Consider the following 20,837-nt stretch of genomic DNA (forward strand, 5'->3'; position numbering starts at 1 on the left):
CTCACCCACATGCACGGGATCCCTCTGAAAACTTCGAGGGCAAAGCCCGATCGCACCGCACGCACGGGGTCCCCTCTCCAGGCGGAGGGCATCCCCAGTCTCACCCACATGCACGGGATCCCTCTGAAAACTTCGAGGGCAAAGCCCGATCGCACCGCACGCACGGGGGTCCCCTCTGCAGCCGGAGGGCATCCCCAGTCTCACCCACATGCACGGGATCCCTCTGAAAACTTCGAGGGCAAAGCCAGATCGCACCGCACGCACGGGGTCCCCTCTGCAGCCGGAGGGCATCCCCAGTCTCACCCACATGCACGGGATCCCTCTGAAAACTTCGAGGGCAAAGCCCGATCGCACCGCACGCACGGGGTCCCCTCTGCAGCCGGAGGGCATCCCCAGTCTCACCCACATGCACGGGATCCCTCTGAAAACTTCGAGGGCAAAGCCCGATCGCACCGCACGCACGGGGTCCCCTCTGCAGCCGGAGGGCATCCCCAGTCTCACCCACATGCACGGGATCCCTCTGAAAACTTCGAGGGCAAAGCCCGATCGCACCGCACGCACGGGGTCCCCTCTGCAGCCGGAGGGCATCCCCAGTCTCACCCACATGTACGGGATCCCTCTGAAAACTTCGAGGGCAAAGCCCGATCGCACCGCACGCACGGGGTCCCCTCTGCAGCCGGAGGGCATCCCCAGTCTCACCCACATGCACGGGATCCCTCTGAAAACTTCGAGGGCAAAGCCCGATCGCACCGCACGCACGGGGTCCCCTCTGCAGCCGGAGGGCATCCCCAGTCTCACCCACATGCACGGGATCCCTCTGAAAACTTCGAGGGCAAAGCCCGATCGCACCGCACGCACGGGGTCCCCTCTGCAGCCGGAGGGCATCCCCAGTCTCACCCACATGCACGGGATCCCTCTGAAAACTTCGAGGGCAAAGCCCGATCGCACCGCACGCACGGGGTCCCCTCTGCAGCCGGAGGGCATCCCCAGTCTCACCCACATGCACGGGATCCCTCTGAAAACTTCGAGGGCAAAGCCCGATCGCACCGCACGCACGGGGTCCCCTCTGCAGGCGGAGGGCATCCCCAGTCTCACCCACATGCACGGGATCCCTCTGAAAACTTCGAGGGCAAAGCCCGATCGCACCGCACGCACGGGGTCCCCTCTGCAGGCGGAGGGCATCCCCAGTCTCACCCATATGCACGGGATCCCTCTGAAAACTTCGAGGGCAAAGCCCGATCGCACCGCACGCACGGGGTCCCCTCTGCAGCCGGAGGGCATCCCCAGTCTCACCCACATGTACGGGATCCCTCTGAAAACTTCGAGGGCAAAGCCCGATCGCACCGCACGCACGGGGTCCCCTCTGCAGCCGGAGGGCATCCCCAGTCTCACCCACATGCACGGGATCCCTCTGAAAACTTCGAGGGCAAAGCCCGATCGCACCGCACGCACGGGGTCCCCTCTGCAGGCGGAGGGCATCCCCAGTCTCACCCACATGCACGGGATCCCTCTGAAAACTTCGAGGGCAAAGCCCGATCGCACCGCACGCACGGGGTCCCCTCTGCAGCCGGAGGGCATCCCCAGTCTCACCCACATGCACGGGATCCCTCTGAAAACTTCGAGGGCAAAGCCCGATCGCACCGCACGCACGGGGTCCCCTCTGCAGCCGGAGGGCATCCCCAGTCTCACCCACATGCACGGGATCCCTCTGAAAACTTCGAGGGCAAAGCCCGATCGCACCGCACGCACGGGGTCCCCTCTGCAGGCGGAGGGCATCCCCAGTCTCACCCACATGCACGGGATCCCTCTGAAAACTTCCGAGGGCAAAGCCCGATCGCACCGCACGCACGGGGTCCCCTCTGCAGCCGGAGGGCATCCCCAGTCTCACCCACATGCACGGGATCCCTCTGAAAACTTCGAGGGCAAAGCCCGATCGCACCGCACGCACGGGGTCCCCTCTGCAGCCGGAGGGCATCCCCAGTCTCACCCACATGCACGGGATCCCTCTGAAAACTTCGAGGGCAAAGCCCGATCGCACCGCACGCACGGGGTCCCCTCTGCAGCCGGAGGGCATCCCCAGTCTCACCCACATGCACGGGATCCCTCTGAAAACTTCGAGGGCAAAGCCCGATCGCACCGCACGCACGGGGTCCCCTCTGCAGCCGGAGGGCATCCCCAGTCTCACCCACATGCACGGGATCCCTCTGAAAACTTCGAGGGCAAAGCCCGATCGCACCGCACGCACGGGGTCCCCTCTGCAGGCGGAGGGCATCCCCAGTCTCACCCACATGCACGGGATCCCTCTGAAAACTTCGAGGGCAAAGCCCGATCGCACCGCACGCACGGGGTCCCCTCTGCAGGCGGAGGGCATCCCCAGTCTCACCCACATGCACGGGATCCCTCTGAAAACTTCGAGGGCAAAGCCCGATCGCACCGCACGCACGGGGTCCCCTCTGCAGGCGGAGGGCATCCCCAGTCTCACCCACATGCACGGGATCCCTCTGAAAACTTCGAGGGCAAAGCCCGATCGCACCGCACGCACGGGGTCCCCTCTGCAGGCGGAGGGCATCCCCAGTCTCACCCACATGCACGGGATCCCTCTGAAAACTTCGAGGGCAAAGCCCGATCGCACCGCACGCACGGGGTCCCCTCTGCAGGCGGAGGGCATCCCCAGTCTCACCCACATGCACGGGATCCCTCTGAAAACTTCGAGGGCAAAGCCCGATCGCACCGCACGCACGGGGTCCCCTCTGCAGGCGGAGGGCATCCCCAGGGGAGTGGGCACCCCACTCCCCTCCGCCTCTCTTTTTTTCTTTTTCAGGTACCACTGTTTTAAGATTCATCGCTACTGTTGTCCTGTCAATGGTTTCTTCTTTTAGAAGTTGTTTATGACGACAAACCAATTCCAAATCTGCGGCCCTATCTTCAGTTTCTTCTGGAAAATAATAATTTCTATTCATCTGAGTTATTGTGCTTCTCTTTGACCCATGGAATCCTGTCTGGAGGTGGGATGGCAGTGGTGGTTTCACTTCCTGCATTAGCATTTGCGCACTCCCAACGGCAGCCCCCAGCCCAGCAGCACCATTCATCCATGCCTCAGCTTCATCCGGGTGCAGGGGAACAGTAATGGGGTGAAGTTCTGAGCAGCACCCCAGGGAACAGCAAACTGCGGTGAGGGCACTGTGAGGTTTCACCTCTTGCTGGGGACCGCCAACACTGTGCTTACCAGAAAACAGAACTTTTTGCTGTTGGGCAGCAGCTGGCATTTCTTCCTCACTTCCTCCAGCAGAACCCAGCTGCATCAGCACACCTTCACTGCTGGTGGAGGAGGGCTGGCACGATTCAGCTGTCCCCAGTATGCCATGTCTCCAGGAGAGGGGAGGGGAGGGGAGGAGAGGAGAGGAGAGAAGAGGGGAGGGGAGGGGAGTGGAGGAGAAGAGAGGAGAGGAGAGGAGAGGAGAGGAGAGGAGAGGAGAGGAGAGGAGAGGAGAGGAGAGAAGAGGGGAGGGGAGGGGAGGGGAGGGACCTACAGGGCTAACTAAAGTTAAAGTACATTATTAAGAGAGTTTACAAGCTTGGATGCTGCCAGGCACCAGGCACCAACCACCTTGCTATGAATCCTCTTGCAGTAACTGAAAACTCTCACATTAAAGAAAGCTTTCTGTGGTGGTACACCAGTAGGAAATCTGTATCTGTGAAGCTATCCAGCAGCATCAGTTATTAGAGCCCTTTAAGAGTATCGTCTTGCACTTTCACTTAGAACTTCTGTAACAGGTGTAAAGAATCATTTTTCACAAGTCTTTCTAGTCCAAACAAGTTTTACCATCTAACATTAGGAACACAGTCAGCCTTTGTGGGCCTTCAATACAGCTGAGCCTGGTTTGGAGCTCTTTTGCCAAAGTGATGCTGTAGTACTTTCACCTCAGATTAATTACAAAGTGACTCTGCATCAAAAATCATGCAAACCTTTAAAAATTATTGCAGTGGACCAAAAGGGACAATTGCATCATCTGCTCTTCCTGCCTGCACAACGTAAGCCATCGAGTTCTGTTCTCTTATATATACATACACGAATTGGAATAACTGTAGTTGGACTGAAAGTCATAATCCTGAAAGCAGCCAGACCTCATTTGTAGGTGTCAAGGAAGAAGAATTTGTTACTTGACTTGGTGAACAAACCTTCTCACTGTTAAAAATGTATTTATTTATTTTTTTATAGGAACACGAGGCATTGTATAGAAATGTTTTGTTTCTCAGACAGACGTTTACATGAGTCTGCTTCCAAATTTTTATTTTTATTATGCTTTTTTCATGAATGTTAAAGTCCTACTCACTGACATCATCTGTTTGAAAAAGAAGGAGTTTACTAGCAGCTTCTAGATAGGATCGACATCAGCTTTACAGGATGGAAATCTGTTAGCTCTGTAAGTCTTTGCCTCCTACTACCACCAGATGGTAGCCTTAGCGAGCGTTTCCCCTCACTGCACAGTCAGTGAGATTCAGTATTCTAACTGCAAGGTTTCTGAATCGAGAAAGCCTTCACTTTTCTCACAGATAAGGCAGGGCCAGGTTGCTGGTGCTGGCTGCTGGCTGCTAGTGAGAGTCTGGGGGTTACAAAGTCTGTAACACAGAGACCTTCTTGCTAGGAGCCTGGGAAAATGGCTCCTGAGGTAGGAGCCCTTTGGGCCGGCTGCAGCTTTCTGAGATCTTTAATAGATCCTTGTAGCTTTAGTGGTGAAACTCCCAAGCATAAGACAGGAGCAGAAGGATCTTCCTGATTTACTGTTTTGTTAAACATACTGATTTCCCCCACTTCTTCAGCTCTCCAAGATGGAGGCTGAAACCCACCTGCTTGCCAGCACCTCTCTCTCATGCCATTCTCATGCCATTTCCTTACAGTTTCTTCCTGCTTCCTGCCATGTGGATCCCAGCCTGAGCATGTCTGTTTTCAGGCAAGTCAGCTTATTCTGCACAGTATAAGCCACTCTGTGACCTTTGTCTCTCAGCCCAATGCTTTTACCCTCAGTCCCTCTGCTTCGTGTGGCTCCTGCTCAGGTCAAGATGTGCCATTTCCAGCACTGCACACAGGGAAGCTTTTGTCTTCCTGCAGCCTGCTCAGCACTGTGGCAGTTTTGGAAAACTGGAGGAAGTCAGTTTGTTTGAATCCAGCGCTTCTGCTGCGTGCTATGCTTCTGATCACTCTCCTTCCCAGGCAATTGAGGTTGAGCAGTGTTTGCACGTCATCAAGTCCTTCACTGTTTCTCACTGTGCCTCTCCAGTGAACAGACTGAGGAGTGCAAGAAGTGGGAAGGGCAGGTGAATAGGTCATAGGATCATCATAGAGTCATAGAATGGCTTGGGTTGAAAGGGTCCTCAAGTACCATCAAGGGCCTCCAACCTCCACATTTAATACAAGACCAGGCTGCCCAGGGCCCCATCCAGCCTGGCCTTGAACACCTCCAGGGACGGGGCATCCACAACCTCTCTGGGCAGCCTGTTCCAGTAGCTCACTATTCTCTTATTCCCCTGACATATAACCTAAAGCTTCCCTCCTTCAACTTAAATCCATTTCCCCTTGTCCTGCTATTATCCACTTTTGTAAAGAGTTGACTTCCCTCCTGTTTGTAGGCTCCCTTGAGGCACCAAAAAGCTGCAAGTAGGTCACCCCACAGCCTTCTGTTCTCCAGGCTGAACAAGCCCAGCTCCCTCAGCCTGTCTTTGTATGGGAGGTGCTCCAGCCCTCTGATCATCTTTGTGGCCCGCCTCTGGACCATCTCAACAGCTCCCTGTCTTCTCGCATTGGAGGCCCCAGACCTGGACACAGTACTGCAGATGGGGCCTTACAAGGGCAAAGCAGAGAGGGACAGGCACCTCACTGTCCCTGCTGGCCACCCCTCTTCTAATGGAGCCCAGGACACCATTGGCTTTCTGAGCTGCAAGAGTGCACTGCTGGCTCATGTTCAGTTTTTCATCCACCAGGATCCACCAGGTCCTTCTCTTCAGGGCTACTCTCAAGAACTGCTTCTCCCAGTCTCCCTATATGCCTGCAATTCCTTTGGCCCAAGTGCAAAGCCTTGTACTTAGCTATGCTGAACCTCATTAGGTTCATACAGGCCCATCTTTTGGGTCTGATGAGGTCCCTCTGAATGGCATCCCTTCCTTCCATTGTGCCAACTGCACCACTCATCTTGGTGCCACCAGGAAACTCAGTTCCATCACCGATATAATTGACAAAGAAGTGAAAGAGCACTGGTCCCAAGACAGACCCCGGGGGGACACAGCTCGTTACCAGCCTCTGGGAATACAAGAAGGACTTTACGGAGCAGCAGCTGTGGAGCAAGATAAACAGCATGAGAACCAAGGACAGCTCTAGAAGAAGAAAGAACGGCTTGTGGATCTGATTGGATAAGTGCCCACATGAAAAACTGAAGAATTGTTTGTGGAATGTTCTGTGGACATGTAGGGGGGAATGGGAAAGGTAGGAAAAGCAAACTTGTAAAAGTGTAGAAGTGATATGAAAATTTGTAATAAACCATTTGGATCATTCACGTCTGAGTCTGTTTATCAGGTGCAGCACCAGCCTCCACCTGGACACAGAACCAACATTCAATACCCTTTGTCTGTGGCCTTTCAACCTTATCCACCGGGTGGTCCACCCATCAAATCCACATCTCTCCCATTTGGAGATAAGGATGTGATGGGGCACCACATCAGAGGCCTTGCACAAGTCCTGGTAAGTGACACTGGTCACCTTCCCTTTATCAATACCGTTAGGCACAACCTTCCCCTGGTGCAGCCATGCTGGCTCTCTAGGATCACATGCTTATTCCTCATGCGATATGATCTGGTATGTCATCCAGGAGGATCTGATCCCAGGCACAGAGGTGACACTCACCGGCCTGTAGTTCCCCGGGATCCTCCTTGCTCCCTCACTTATTAGTGCAAGTGACGTGACCCTTTTTTCAGTCACCTGGGACCTCACCTTACAGCCACAGCTTTTCAAATATGAGGGAGAGCAGCTCAGCACCCACCTCAGCCAGCTCCTTCAGAACCCTGGGATGCACGCCATCAGCCACATAGCAAGCATTCAGTTTTGTGAGACAGTCTTGGACTTGCTCTGCCCTTACAGTGGGGGCTGGGGGGAGAATTTACTCCCCCAGTCCCCACCCAGAGGTCTAGGGGTTTCTCAGGGATGTGAGAAATACAAGAATCCTGGGTGCCAGTGAAGGCCGAGGCAAAGAACTCATTCAGCACCTCAGCCCTCTCCCCGTCTGTTGAAGCCAGCTCTCCTTTGACGTTTGCCAAAGGAGGCAGACTGACTTTGGCCTGCCTCTCCCGGCCAATGTACCTGTAGAATGTGCTCTTATGCTTTGTAACGCCTGCGAATCACAGCCTGCTGGTGCAGCAAAGCACACTGCACAAAGCACCCGCCAAGAGTCCTTCTCCAGCTGGCTCTAAAGGAAGAACTCTGCTACTTCAGCACTCATCGTCAAAGTTGTTTTATTGCTAAACCGAGGGGACGGGAGGACAAAACTCATTTTGTGTCCAAAGTCTTTAGTGCAGCGAGAAACTCTCGGTGCATTTGCAAAGCCCGGCAGCCTTCAGCCTTTCGTCCGTCGGCTTTCGGGCACAGAGCTCCTCGCTGCCCCTCAGCGATCGCCGCGGATGGAGGAGGAAGCAGAAGAGCCGCGAGGAGGAGGAGGAGGAGGAGGAAGAGGGGAGGAAGCCGCTGCGGTGGCGACGCGCGGCTCGGGCGGCAGTAACGCCCGGCTCTGCGCGCGCCGTGGAGACGCGTGACCGCGCGAGCGTCCTCCGTGTGGCCGGGAGCTGCGCAGCCCGTTGGAACGCGTGCCGTTGCTACGGGCTTTCTCGCCGCGACGCCGCTAAGCACGGCCGAGCCCGGTCGGGGCGGACTCGCGGACCTCCGGCGGCCTCTTCCCCGCTAAGCACGCCCGCCTCGGTAACGCGGTACCCGATGAAGCCGGCTGCGAACCCAGCGGTGCTGTGACGGCACCTGCCGGGAGTGCCGGGAGCCGCACCCGGAGCCGACCCGACGCCGCGCCGCCAGGTGGGGAAACGGGGCGGCAGGGAAGCGCTTCGTGCCGAGGAGCCCCGGGCTCTGCCGCCCTCCCGAGTGCCGGCAGCGCCTCCGTCATCGACGCCGTCGGCAGCTGTCGGCGGTGCCCGTCTGCTTGTCCCGTCGCGGTTCATCGACGGAGGAAGCGGTGAGTTGCGGAATCAAACTCTATAACCACAAAGTAGTTATAAAGCAGGTATGGAGAAAGCGTGCTGCAGATATAAACTGAACTAATACGTAATCACTGGTTTGCAGGAATTTGGATACATGTTCATTACATTAGTGACTCTTCATTAGCAAGCAGTCCCTCCCCCTTTGCGCGCGTGTAGTAAGTCATGGGGGTTGTCGTCGGGTGGAGGATCATCGTCTTCCTCTCGAAGGTGCGTCGTCTTCCTCGATGTAAAATTTCCATCCCGTGGGAGGGGCACCCCCAAACTGGTTCCAGCCTGCCCTGTGAACATCTAATCACCACACTGTTCTTGGGCAGATCCACCCTTATCTTCATGGCCTTCATCCCCCTTGTTATTCCAGACACGGTGTCTGCACTCCCCATTCTTCTAACAACTTTTACATAAACGATCTTTTCAATCGCCCTGTCACAATTTCTGGGACGGTTTCTTTCTCTCCCTTCTTGGGGTCCCCTTCTCCCACCCTTCAGCGGTGCCGGGGCACGGACCTGCTGCCATTCAGTCAGCGTGTGCCACACTGCTCAGCGCAGCCTGCTCCTCACACACATTGTGTGGGAAGGAATGCACTGCCAGGGCATGCAACGAAACTTCCCATTTTGAGGCCTCTGCGTGATCCAATTTAATTCCTGACTTCAGTTCTACGCAAAGCACAGCCATTATCAGCCATGGCAAAAATAAATTAAGAGTCGCACAATCATAATTCTGTCAGTGCTGGGCAAAAAGAAAGATGCAGAACCTGAGAAGACAGGTAAAAAATAACTCCTGTGTATACCTCCTTATCCCTAGTGTTGGAAATATCCTCAATAATTTTCGGTCAGGACGGTATCTCTGATAAAAGCAGTTTTTATTTGCGATTGCAATGGCGGGTGCCCTGATGGCAGAAGCGCACCTATGGACATGATGTTACAGTTTTTATACCTTTTCTCCCATATGTTTTCCCCTCCCCTCTCCCCTTTGGTTGGGTATTATAGTTTACAATTTTACCTGAGGTTTGCATTTGTTAATTACATTCTGAAATTTGTTAGTTCACTTGCTATCTTGTCAGTCGCCATCCTGCTGTTTCTGTTTCCAAGATGTCTCGGTACTCTTATCGTATTGATATGTTGATTCCCTTCAAAGCTTCCTCCATTCTGTCCTAGAGACCTTTGTTAAACAAAGAGCCCGGGGGGGGGGGGGGTGTGATTCCAGTCCTTCCCGATATCTCTTCAGGCACATCCTTAGGTATTTTTACAATGCGTACAACAAAACACTAAAACATACATTATTGCTAGTTTATACAGGCATATTGTTAATTATTTTAACTTCTCCTCTTTGGATCCTTTATTACTCAGGTCTTATTTGTCCAGCACCAAAAACCAGTAGTTCTATTTCAGACAGCTGGACAGACAGGAGCTGCAGTCTTTGTACCTGTGACTTCTACCTAATAACTACAAATTGCTTCATTTATATAATGAGACATTGAAATAAAATATTTTTATCTTATTCTAAATGCAGAAACAACATTTGATTCCCACAATCCCCCCTTTTCTTCTTTATACACTGTTGATTTCTGCAAGTTTTGCCTTTTCTTTAAGGCATTATCTTATAGACCTCTTCCTCTTCATCACTTCCTTCATTACCCATCTCCTCTAATATCATTATTTTATCTGAGTATGGTGGTGGTTCCACTGGTGTTTGTTTTAATAATGCTGTCTCAATTGATCTCTGTACCAATCCCCTTACATGGGCTATAATACAGCATTCTCTGGGCACCAGTACTCCTGCTACTGTAATCAAAGAAGTAAATATAGAAACAATCATCCCTTTCCATTTACCAAACCACGATTCCATCATCTAGTGATAGAGGTATCTATTCCTGAATTTTCTGCCAATTCATTCGCAAGGGTAGTAAGTCCCTGCAGTGCATGAATTATTGTGTCGTCTGGATCTGTGTTATTGGGGATGAAGGTACAACAGTGGGTTCCCAACATTACACACACACACCCCTTTTCAGCTAGCATCATATCTAGAGCAATCCTATTTTCCCAGGCCATCCTACTTGTGGCATCTAGCTGTTCTGCAATTCCCTTAATTGCACTTTTTGTATAATTTATAAATCGTTGTTGATTATAATAGATGTAGTTAATCCAGTCTACATTCTTGTTGATTGTCACCCACCAAAACAGTGACTCAAATCCTGCAGCAATTTGATTTCTTGCCTTAAATTCATCAGGGACACCTCTAGGTACACCGATTGAATCGATATATATTGCATCATCAAATGATACCCCTAAACTCCTTTTGGTTCTTCCAGAATTTTTCATATTCCTTTTTCAAATGCCAGGGTGAATGGTATAACTAATTGAACAACAGCACAGGTGCCTCCCCAGTTAGATGGTAGGGTGGACCATAAAACCTTTCCCCCACAGTACCACCAGAGATCTGCCCTGGAGATTCCCAGTCTTGAATAATTTCCTGCTGAGTCCTCCGTAACATTCAAGACTTCACTGCATAAGGAAAAATTTCCTATAGGCCTGGTAGCCTTCACACCCTGCTGTGAGAGGCAAGCTGTATGGTTACCTACCGCTGTAGAGAATGCAGGAGGGATCTTGACATCTGTATCAGGCATTGGAGGAAACAAGAGGGAGAGAGATCTGCAGTCTCTGTTTCCCCAGGCAGTTTTCTCTTGGTACAGGGCAATCATGCATCGCATTCCCTTTGGGTCCTTGGTCCATCCCAGTTGAAAGGGTACCACCTGAGCTATGGGTCGCCCTGATGCACAAGCATAGCAGTTGCTATGGTTGAGACTCTGGACTGTATACTTAATCCATTCTACCCAGGCATTAATGTCCCCATATCCTGTTTCAATTTCAAATGTTTGTCTAAGATCCTTTATTTCCTTAACTGTCACTACTGCGGGGTTTTTAGGAAGATTTTCTACCCCCTTTTTAAGCTCTTCACTCTCCTGGACATTCTGGGTATTTTCAGGGAGTGTATCCCACACAGCTATCCGGAATCTAGCTGTTGGATCCTTTCCACGCATATCTATACCAAGACCAAAAGTGGTATTAACAAGGTTATCAGCCTTATTAATTGTTATTGTTACTGGGTTACATTGTAATGGTTGGCAATCTGGCTGGACAATTCCTTTAAAAATACGAATTTGATCTTTTAGTGTATGTGCCCATGAAGCATCAAATATTCCAGGTGTATATGTCCAGCCTCGATAGGCGGTTGTCCACCATACATTATTCCACCCATTGCAGGGGAATCCCTTGTTCATAGTCAGTTCTGGACAAAGATATTTATTTTCATTACTCAATTGTCTTTGAGTACTTAAACTACCACAGGCTATTACTTGACAGGCATCGAATGTGACAGTCTGGGGCACTTCCTTTCGTGTTACATTCACCCATATCTTAACAGGGTATCCTCCTAATCCCCTCTGAAAGTCATCTCTCTTCCAAGTCATCAACTGACCAAGGGTTTCACTGTAATTAATTGTTATTAAGATCAAAACTACCAGTTGGTCCTTCCCCTGCATTATTGTCAAATTTTACGTTTTCCAGATAATTATGAGGATAACAAATGGGACACGCTCTGTTACAGCAATAAAAACTTCTTGTTACAGCATGGAAAACTTTGTGAGCATTAATTCTATATAGGTTATATTACTCTCCCACTTACATATATAATTCATCTATCTATTTGAGGAGAAGTTAAAGGTTAGTTAAAATAATAAAAATACATTAAAAAAAACTTTTCACAATTTCCTCCTGATTCTTATCTTTAAAGGTTTTTCTGTGGCAACAGCTTCCCACGCCTCAGGGTTAGTGGATGCCTTTACCCGAGTGTAGTGAGTCCATCCTTTCTCAGCCGTCCTCACAGCTGTTTCAGTTGTTAGAAGTACTTGGAACGGTCCTTCCCAGTCAGGTTGCAGTTTTGCCTCTTTCTACGTCTGGATCAGGATCCAGTCTCCAGCTTGAAATGGGTGAACTGGAAATTCCAGAGGTGGTGTTTGTGCTAACAGTCCTTGAATCCTGAGAGATGATAAAGAGGAGGATAACCCAAGTATATAGTTTTTGAGGAATGCATCCTTGGATTCAAACTGTGGTATCTCGTTTTTCTTTCCTAGATATGGCAATCCAAATAACATTTCATATGGAGAAATTCCCACATCTTTCCTTGGTGCTGTCCGAATTCGCAGAAGTGCCAAGGGTAAACATTTTGTCCAAGGGAGTCGAGTCTCCAAGACTAACTTAGTCAAGTGTTTCTTTATTGTCTGATTCATTCGTTCCACTTTTCCTGATGATGAGGGATGCCAAGGGGTATGAAACTCCCATTTAATCTCTAGGGTATGCATTAATTTTCGTAGAATTTGTGAAGTAAAATGACTACCTTGATCTGAATCAATGCGTTCTACCACCCCATATCTGGGGATTATTTGTTCCAAAATTATTTTGGTTACAGTATTTGCAGTGGCAGATACTGATGGAAATGCTTCCACCCATCCAGTTAAATGGTCTACTAAAACTAGTAAGTATTTGACTCTACCCACTTTGGGAAGTTCTGTAAAATCTGCTTGGATACTCTGAAAGGGCCGAATCCCTGGCTCTCTTCCCCCTGCAGGTCGACTACGAATGGCTTTGTTATTTACTTTCTGGCATATTGCACACCCTCTACAAACCTGTTTAGCCAGAGTATATATCCCTGCATTTACATATTTCCGCAGTACAGCATCACACATAGATTGTATTCCCCAGTGACTCCCTTGATGCAAGATGGTTAAAATTTCCCTTGTCACTGCCTTGTTTAACAACTCTCTCCCATCCGGAAGGATCCATCTCCCTTCAGATTCTATGGCCCCCAAATCCTTAAAAGTTTCTTTTTCTTTTTCACTGAATATTTGTCTTGGGGGAGGGGGAGGTACTTCGGGCACAAGATAGTTCATGGTAATTTTTGATTGTAAAGCAGCCTCACGAGCAGTTTTATCTGCTATTCGATTTCCCTGAGCAATAATTGAATTTCCTTTCTGGTGCCCTTTTACATGTACTATTGCAATTTCAGATAGTAGTAGTAAATTTTCTAGAATTTGCCTGATCAGCGCTTCATGAATCAACTCTTTTCCTTTACTATTTATTAGTCCTCATTCCTCCCAAATTTTTCCAAAAGTATGTACCACTCCATATGCATATCTTGAATCTGTAAATATAGTTCCCTCCCCTCCTTTAAGGAGGTGGAGTGCTCGATTTAAGGCGTATAATTCACATGCTTGAGCTGACCAATTATTAGGCAGCTGGCCCATCTCTCTTACCTCCTCCTCTGCCCCCTCCACTATCGCATACCCATTGTATCTTTTCCCCTGTACCACCCTTGAGGATCCATCAATAAACAAAAGCTTTCCCCCTCCAAGAGGAGTATCTTGTAAGTCAGATCTTATTTTTGTCTGATACTCAATTAAATCCAGGCAATCATGTTCGATATTCCCTTCTTTCTTTTCCCCCTTCCACAAGAAAGTGGCTGGATTTAAGCAAGATTCAGTGGTGAATATCAAGTCATCCTTCTCAATCAAGATTATTTCATACTTCAGAATCCTAGAATCTGTTAACCACCTTCCAGCTTTTTGAGTTAAAATAGTTTTAACCTGGTGTGGGGTTGTGACTACCAATTGCCTTCCAAAGGTCAATTTTCTGCTCTCTTCTACCAGAAGGGCAGTTGCTGCTACAGCTTGGATGCACTCTGGCCATCCTTGTGATACAGGATCTAGCAATTTAGATAGGTATGCCACTGGCTGACGCTTATCTCCCCATTCCTGAGTTAGCACTCCCAGAGCTGCCCCTCAATCTACAGTAACAATAGTAAATTGTAAAGCTGGAAGGGTTTATTTAAGGCAGGAAGAGCTAGGACTGGGGCTGTAATTAGGCTTTGCTTTAATTCTTTTATTAATTCCTTCTCTTCATTAGTCCATTCAAGGATGTTGGGTTTTTCATCTAATAATTTAAGATATAAATCCTTGGTTTTCTGAGCGTATGCCTCTATCCAGAGTCTGCAATATCCTACTACCCCCAGGAATTTTCTCAATTCCCTCTTTGTCCTGGGCAAGAGTAGCTCAGTAATTCCGTGAATCCTCTCTGGGGTTATTTTACGCTTTCCCTCAGAGATCAGGTGTCCTAAATATTTGACTTCTCTTTCCACGTACTGTAGCTTATTCTTTGATACTCTCAGTACTTGTTTCCCTAGGAAGTTTAGCAGTTCATTTGTGGCTCTTTTAACTCCTGCCTTTTCTGACCCTGACAGCAAGAGGTCATCTACATATTGTAGGAGTAATACTCCTTCTGGTGGCTGAAACTGTTCTAATATTTGTTCCAAGATTTGACTAAACAAATTGGGAGACTCTGTGAACCCATGGGGTAAAACTGTCCACCGATACTGCTGTTTCCGCCCAGTCTCAGGATCTTCCCATTCAAAGGCAAATATGTCTCTACTTTCAGGATCCAATGGACAAGACCAGCCCAGGATCACTCCACATGACCAGCACCCAGCAGATGGGCATGAAGATGTGAGCAGAGACAAACCCTAAAGAATAAAATGACCACCTCAGCAATGCAGGACAAGACAATCAAGACCGCAACAAATACCAGGTAAACACACGCATGCACGGGATCCCTCTGAAAACTTCGAGGGCAAAGCCCGATCGCACCGCACGCACGGGGTCCCCTCTGCAGGCGGAGGGCATCCCCAGTCTCACCCACATGCACGGGATCCCTCTGAAAACTTCGAGGGCAAAGCCCGATCGCACCGCACGCACGGGGTCCCCTCTGCAGGCGGAGGGCATCCCCAGTCTCACCCACATGCACGGGATCCCTCTGAAAACTTCGAGGGCAAAGCCCGATCGCACCGCACGCACGGGGTCCCCTCTGCAGCCGGAGGGCATCCCCAGTCTCACCCACATGCACGGGATCCCTCTGAAAACTTCGAGGGCAAAGCCCGATCGCACCGCACGCACGGGGTCCCCTCTGCAGCCGGAGGGCTTCCCCAGTCTCACCCACATGCACGGGATCCCTCTGAAAACTTCGAGGGCAAAGCCCGATCGCACCGCACGCACGGGGTCCCCTCTGCAGCCGGAGGGCATCCCCAGTCTCACCCACATGCACGGGATCCCTCTGAAAACTTCGAGGGCAAAGCCCGATCGCACCGCACGCACGGGGTCCCCTCTGCAGGCGGAGGGCATCCCCAGTCTCACCCACATGCACGGGATCCCTCTGAAAACTTCGAGGGCAAAGCCCGATCGCACCGCACGCACGGGGTCCCCTCTGCAGCCGGAGGGCATCCCCAGTCTCACCCACATGCACGGGATCCCTCTGAAAACTTCGAGGGCAAAGCCCGATCGCACCGCACGCACGGGGTCCCCTCTGCAGCCGGAGGGCATCCCCAGTCTCACCCACATGCACGGGATCCCTCTGAAAACTTCGAGAGCAAAGCCCGATCGCACCGCACGCACGGGGTCCCCTCTGCAGCCGGAGGGCATCCCCAGTCTCAACCACATGCACGGGATCCCTCTGAAAACTTCGAGGGCAAAGCCCGATCGCACCGCACGCACGGGGTCCCCTCTGCAGCCGGAGGGCATCCCCAGTCTCACCCACATGCACGGGATCCCTCTGAAAACTTCGAGGGCAAAGCCCGATCGCACCGCATGCACGGGGTCCCCTCTGCAGCCGGAGGGCATCCCCAGTCTCACCCACATGCACGGGATCCCTCTGAAAACTTCGAGGGCAAAGCCCGATCGCACCGCACGCACGGGGTCCCCTCTGCAGCCGGAGGGCATCCCCAGTCTCACCCACATGCACGGGATCCCTCTGAAAACTTTGAGGGCAAAGCCCGATCGCACCGCACGCACGGGGTCCCCTCTGCAGGCGGAGGGCATCCCCAGTCTCACCCACATGCACGGGATCCCTCTGAAAACTTCGAGGGCAAAGCCCGATCGCACCGCACGCACGGGGTCCCCTCTGCAGCCGGAAAGCATCCCCAGTCTCACCCACATGCACGGGATCCCTCTGAAAACTTCGAGGGCAAAGCCCGATCGCACCGCACGCACGGGGTCCCCTCTGCAGGCGGAGGGCATCCCCAGTCTCACCCACATGCACGGGATCCCTCTGAAAACTTCGAGGGCAAAGCCCGATCGCACCGCACGCACGGGGTCCCCTCTGCAGGCGGAGGGCATCCCCAGTCTCACCCACATGCACGGGATCCCTCTGAAAACTTCGAGGGCAAAGCCCGATCGCACCGCACGCACGGGGTCCCCTCTGCAGGCGGAGGGCATCCCCAGTCTCACCCACATGCACGGGATCCCTCTGAAAACTTCGAGGGCAAAGCCCGATCGCACCGCACGCACGGGGTCCCCTCTGCAGCCGGAGGGCATCCCCAGTCTCACCCACATGCACGGGATCCCTCTGAAAACTTCGAGGGCAAAGCCCGATCGCACCGCACGCACGGGGTCCCCTCTGCAGGCGGAGGGCATCCCCAGTCTCACCCACATGCACGGGATCCCTCTGAAAACTTCGAGGGCAACGCCCGATCGCACCGCACGCACGGGGTCCCCTCTGCAGCCGGAGGGCATCCCCAGTCTTACCCACATGCACGGGATCCCTCTGAAAACTTCGAGGGCAAAGCCCGATCGCACCGCACGCACGGGGTCCCCTCTGCAGCCGGAGGGCATCCCCAGTCTCACCCACATGCACGGGATCCCTCTGAAAACTTCGAGGGCAAAGCCCGATCGCACCGCACGCACGGGGTCCCCTCTGCAGGCGGAGGCATCCCCAGTCTCACCCACATGCACGGGATCCCTCTGAAAACTTCGAGGGCAAAGCCCGATCGCACCGCACGCACGGGGTCCCCTCTGCAGCCGGAGGGCATCCCCAGTCTCACCCACATGCACGGGATCCCTCTGAAAACTTCGAGGGCAAAGCCCGATCGCACCGCACGCACGGGGTCCCCTCTGCAGGCGGAGGGCATCCCCAGTCTCACCCACATGCACGGGATCCCTCTGAAAACTTCGAGGGCAAAGCCCGATCGCACCGCACGCACGGGGTCCCCTCTGCAGGCGGAGGGCATCCCCAGTCTCACCCACATGCACGGGATCCCTCTGAAAACTTCGAGGGCAAAGCCCGATCGCACCGCACGCACGGGGTCCCCTCTGCAGCCGGAGGGCATCCCCAGTCTCACCCACATGCACGGGATCCCTCTGAAAACTTCGAGGGCAAAGCCCGATCGCACCGCACGCACGGGGTCCCCTCTGCAGCCGGAGGGCATCCCCAGTCTCACCCACATGCACGGGATCCCTCTGAAAACTTCGAGGGCAAAGCCCGATCGCACCGCACGCACGGGGTCCCCTCTGCAGGCGGAGGGCATCCCCGGTCTCACCCACATGCACGGGATCCCTCTGAAAACTTCGAGGGCAAAGCCCGATCGCACCGCACGCACGGGGTCCCCTCTGCAGCCGGAGGGCATCCCCAGTCTCACCCACATGCACGGGATCCCTCTGAAAACTTCGAGGGCAAAGCCCGATCGCACCGCACGCACGGGGTCCCCTCTGCAGCCGGAGGGCATCCCCAGTCTCACCCACATGCACGGGATCCCTCTGAAAACTTCGAGGGCAAAGCCCGATCGCACCGCACGCACGGGGTCCCCTCTGCAGCCGGAGGGCATCCCCAGTCTCACCCACATGCACGGGATCCCTCTGAAAACTTCGAGGGCAAAGCCCGATCGCACCGCACGCACGGGGTCCCCTCTGCAGCCGGAGGGCATCCCCAGTCTCACCCACATGCACGGGATCCCTCTGAAAACTTCGAGGGCAAAGCCCGATCGCACCGCACGCACGGGGTCCCCTCTGCAGCCGGAGGGCATCCCCAGTCTCACCCACATGCACGGGATCCCTCTGAAAACTTCGAGGGCAAAGCCCGATCGCACCGCACGCACGGGGTCCCCTCTGCAGCCGGAGGGCATCCCCAGTCTCACCCACATGCACGGGATCCCTCTGAAAACTTCGAGGGCAAAGCCCGATCGCACCGCACGCACGGGGTCCCCTCTGCAGCTGGAGGGCATCCCCAGTCTCACCCACATGCACGGGATCCCTCTGAAAACTTCGAGGGCAAAGCCCGATCGCACCGCACGCACGGGGTCCCCTCTGCAGCCGGAGGGCATCCCCAGTCTCACCCACATGCACGGGATCCCTCTGAAAACTTCGAGGGCAAAGCCCGATCGCACCGCACGCACGGGGTCCCCTCTGCAGCCGGAGGGCATCCCCAGTCTCACCCACATGCACGGGATCCCTCTGAAAACTTCGAGGGCAAAGCCCGATCGCACTGCACGCACGGGGTCCCCTCTGCAGCCGGAGGGCATCCCCAGTCTCACCCACATGCACGGGATCCCTCTGAAAACTTCGAGGGCAAAGCCCGATCGCACCGCACGCACGGGGTCCCCTCTGCAGGCGGAGGGCATCCCCAGTCTCACCCACATGCACGGGATCCCTCTGAAAACTTCGAGGGCAAAGCCCGATCGCACCGCACGCACGGGGTCCCCTCTGCAGCCGGAGGGCATCCCCAGTCTCACCCACATGCACGGGATCCCTCTGAAAACTTCGAGGGCAAAGCCCGATCGCACCGCACGCACGGGGTCCCCTCTGCAGCCGGAGGGCATCCCCAGTCTCACCCACATGCACGGGATCCCTCTGAAAACTTCGAGGGCAAAGCCCGATCGCACCGCACGCACGGGGTCCCCTCTGCAGGCGGAGGGCATCCCCAGTCTCACCCACATGCACGGGATCCCTCTGAAAACTTCGAGGGCAAAGCCCGATCGCACCGCACGCACGGGGTCCCCTCTGCAGGCGGAGGGCATCCCCAGTCTCACCCACATGCACGGGATCCCTCTGAAAACTTCGAGGGCAAAGCCCGATCGCACCGCACGCACGGGGTCCCCTCTGCAGGCGGAGGGCATCCCCAGTCTCACCCACATGCACGGGATCCCTCTGAAAACTTCGAGGGCAAAGCCCGATCGCACCGCACGCACGGGGTCCCCTCTGCAGCCGGAGGGCATCCCCAGTCTCACCCACATGCACGGGATCCCTCTGAAAACTTCGAGGGCAAAGCCCGATCGCACCGCACGCACGGGGTCCCCTCTGCAGCCGGAGGGCATCCCCAGTCTCACCCACATGCACGGGATCCCTCTGAAAACTTCGAGGGCAAAGCCCGATCGCACCGCACGCACGGGGTCCCCTCTGCAGGCGGAGGGCATCCCCAGTCTCACCCACATGCACGGGATCCCTCTGAAAACTTCGAGGGCAACGCCCGATCGCACCGCACGCACGGGGTCCCCTCTGCAGCCGGAGGGCATCCCCAGTCTCACCCACATGCACGGGATCCCTCTGAAAACTTCGAGGGCAAAGCCCGATCGCACCGCACGCACGGGGTCCCCTCTGCAGCCGGAGGGCATCCCCAGTCTCACCCACATGCACGGGATCCCTCTGAAAACTTCGAGGGCAAAGCCCGATCGCACCGCACGCACGGGGTCCCCTCTGCAGCCGGAGGGCATCCCCAGTCTCACCCACATGCACGGGATCCCTCTGAAAACTTCGAGGGCAAAGCCCGATCGCACCGCACGCACGGGGTCCCCTCTGCAGCCGGAGGGCATCCCCAGTCTCACCCACATGCACGGGATCCCTCTGAAAACTTCGAGGGCAAAGCCCGATCGCACCGCACGCACGGGGTCCCCTCTGCAGCCGGAGGGCATCCCCAGTCTCACCCACATGCACGGGATCCCTCTGAAAACTTCGAGGGCAAAGCCCGATCGCACCGCACGCACGGGGTCCCCTCTGCAGCCGGAGGGCATCCCCAGTCTCACCCACATGCACGGGATCCCTCTGAAAACTTCGAGGGCAAAGCCCGATCGCACCGCACGCACGGGGTCCCCTCTGCAGCCGGAGGGCATCCCCAGTCTCACCCACATGCACGGGATCCCTCTGAAAACTTCGAGGGCAAAGCCCGATCGCACCGCACGCACGGGGTCCCCTCTGCAGCCGGAGGGCATCCCCAGTCTCACCCACATGCACGGGATCCCTCTGAAAACTTCGAGGGCAAAGCCCGATCGCACCGCACGCACGGGGTCCCCTCTGCAGGCGGAGGGCATCCCCAGTCTCACCCACATGCACGGGATCCCTCTGAAAACTTCGAGGGCAACGCCCGATCGCACCGCACGCACGGGGTCCCCTCTGCAGCCGGAGGGCATCCCCAGTCTTACCCACATGCACGGGATCCCTCTGAAAACTTCGAGGGCAAAGCCCGATCGCACCGCACGCACGGGGTCCCCTCTGCAGCCGGAGGGCATCCCCAGTCTCACCCACATGCACGGGATCCCTCTGAAAACTTCGAGGGCAAAGCCCGATCGCACCGCACGCACGGGGTCCCCTCTGCAGGCGGAGGGCATCCCCAGTCTCACCCACATGCACGGGATCCCTCTGAAAACTTCGAGGGCAAAGCCCGATCGCACCGCACGCACGGGGTCCCCTCTGCAGCCGGAGGGCATCCCCAGTCTCACCCACA

General features: G+C 54.3%; 2 protein-coding genes across 4 annotated transcripts in view; one reads left to right on the top strand and one right to left on the bottom strand.

Moving 5' to 3' along the window:
• Positions 1-8,096: 8,096 nt before the first annotated feature.
• Positions 8,097-20,837, top strand: part of KLRD1 (killer cell lectin like receptor D1) — a 28,172-nt gene continuing 15,431 nt past the window's right edge. For all 3 annotated transcript variants that reach the window (XR_014945200.1, XM_085544688.1, XM_085544696.1), the window contains exons 1-2: positions 8,097-8,225; positions 14,736-14,885. The gene's annotated coding sequence lies outside the window, so the exon portion shown is untranslated. The remainder of the gene's footprint in view (positions 8,226-14,735; positions 14,886-20,837) is intronic.
• Positions 8,356-14,734, bottom strand: LOC146762514 (uncharacterized). Its single transcript, XM_085544675.1, is given in 3 exon segments — positions 8,356-10,100; positions 10,103-10,576; positions 10,579-14,734. Coding segments are annotated over 3 exon segments (1,950 nt in total). The 5' UTR covers positions 11,789-14,734; the 3' UTR covers positions 8,356-9,834.

The sequence above is a fragment of the Coturnix japonica genome, chromosome 1, assembly GCF_054131305.1.
Source record: "Coturnix japonica strain WE chromosome 1, WE-NBRP24, whole genome shotgun sequence".
In the NCBI taxonomy this organism is placed as follows: Eukaryota; Metazoa; Chordata; class Aves; order Galliformes; family Phasianidae; genus Coturnix; species Coturnix japonica.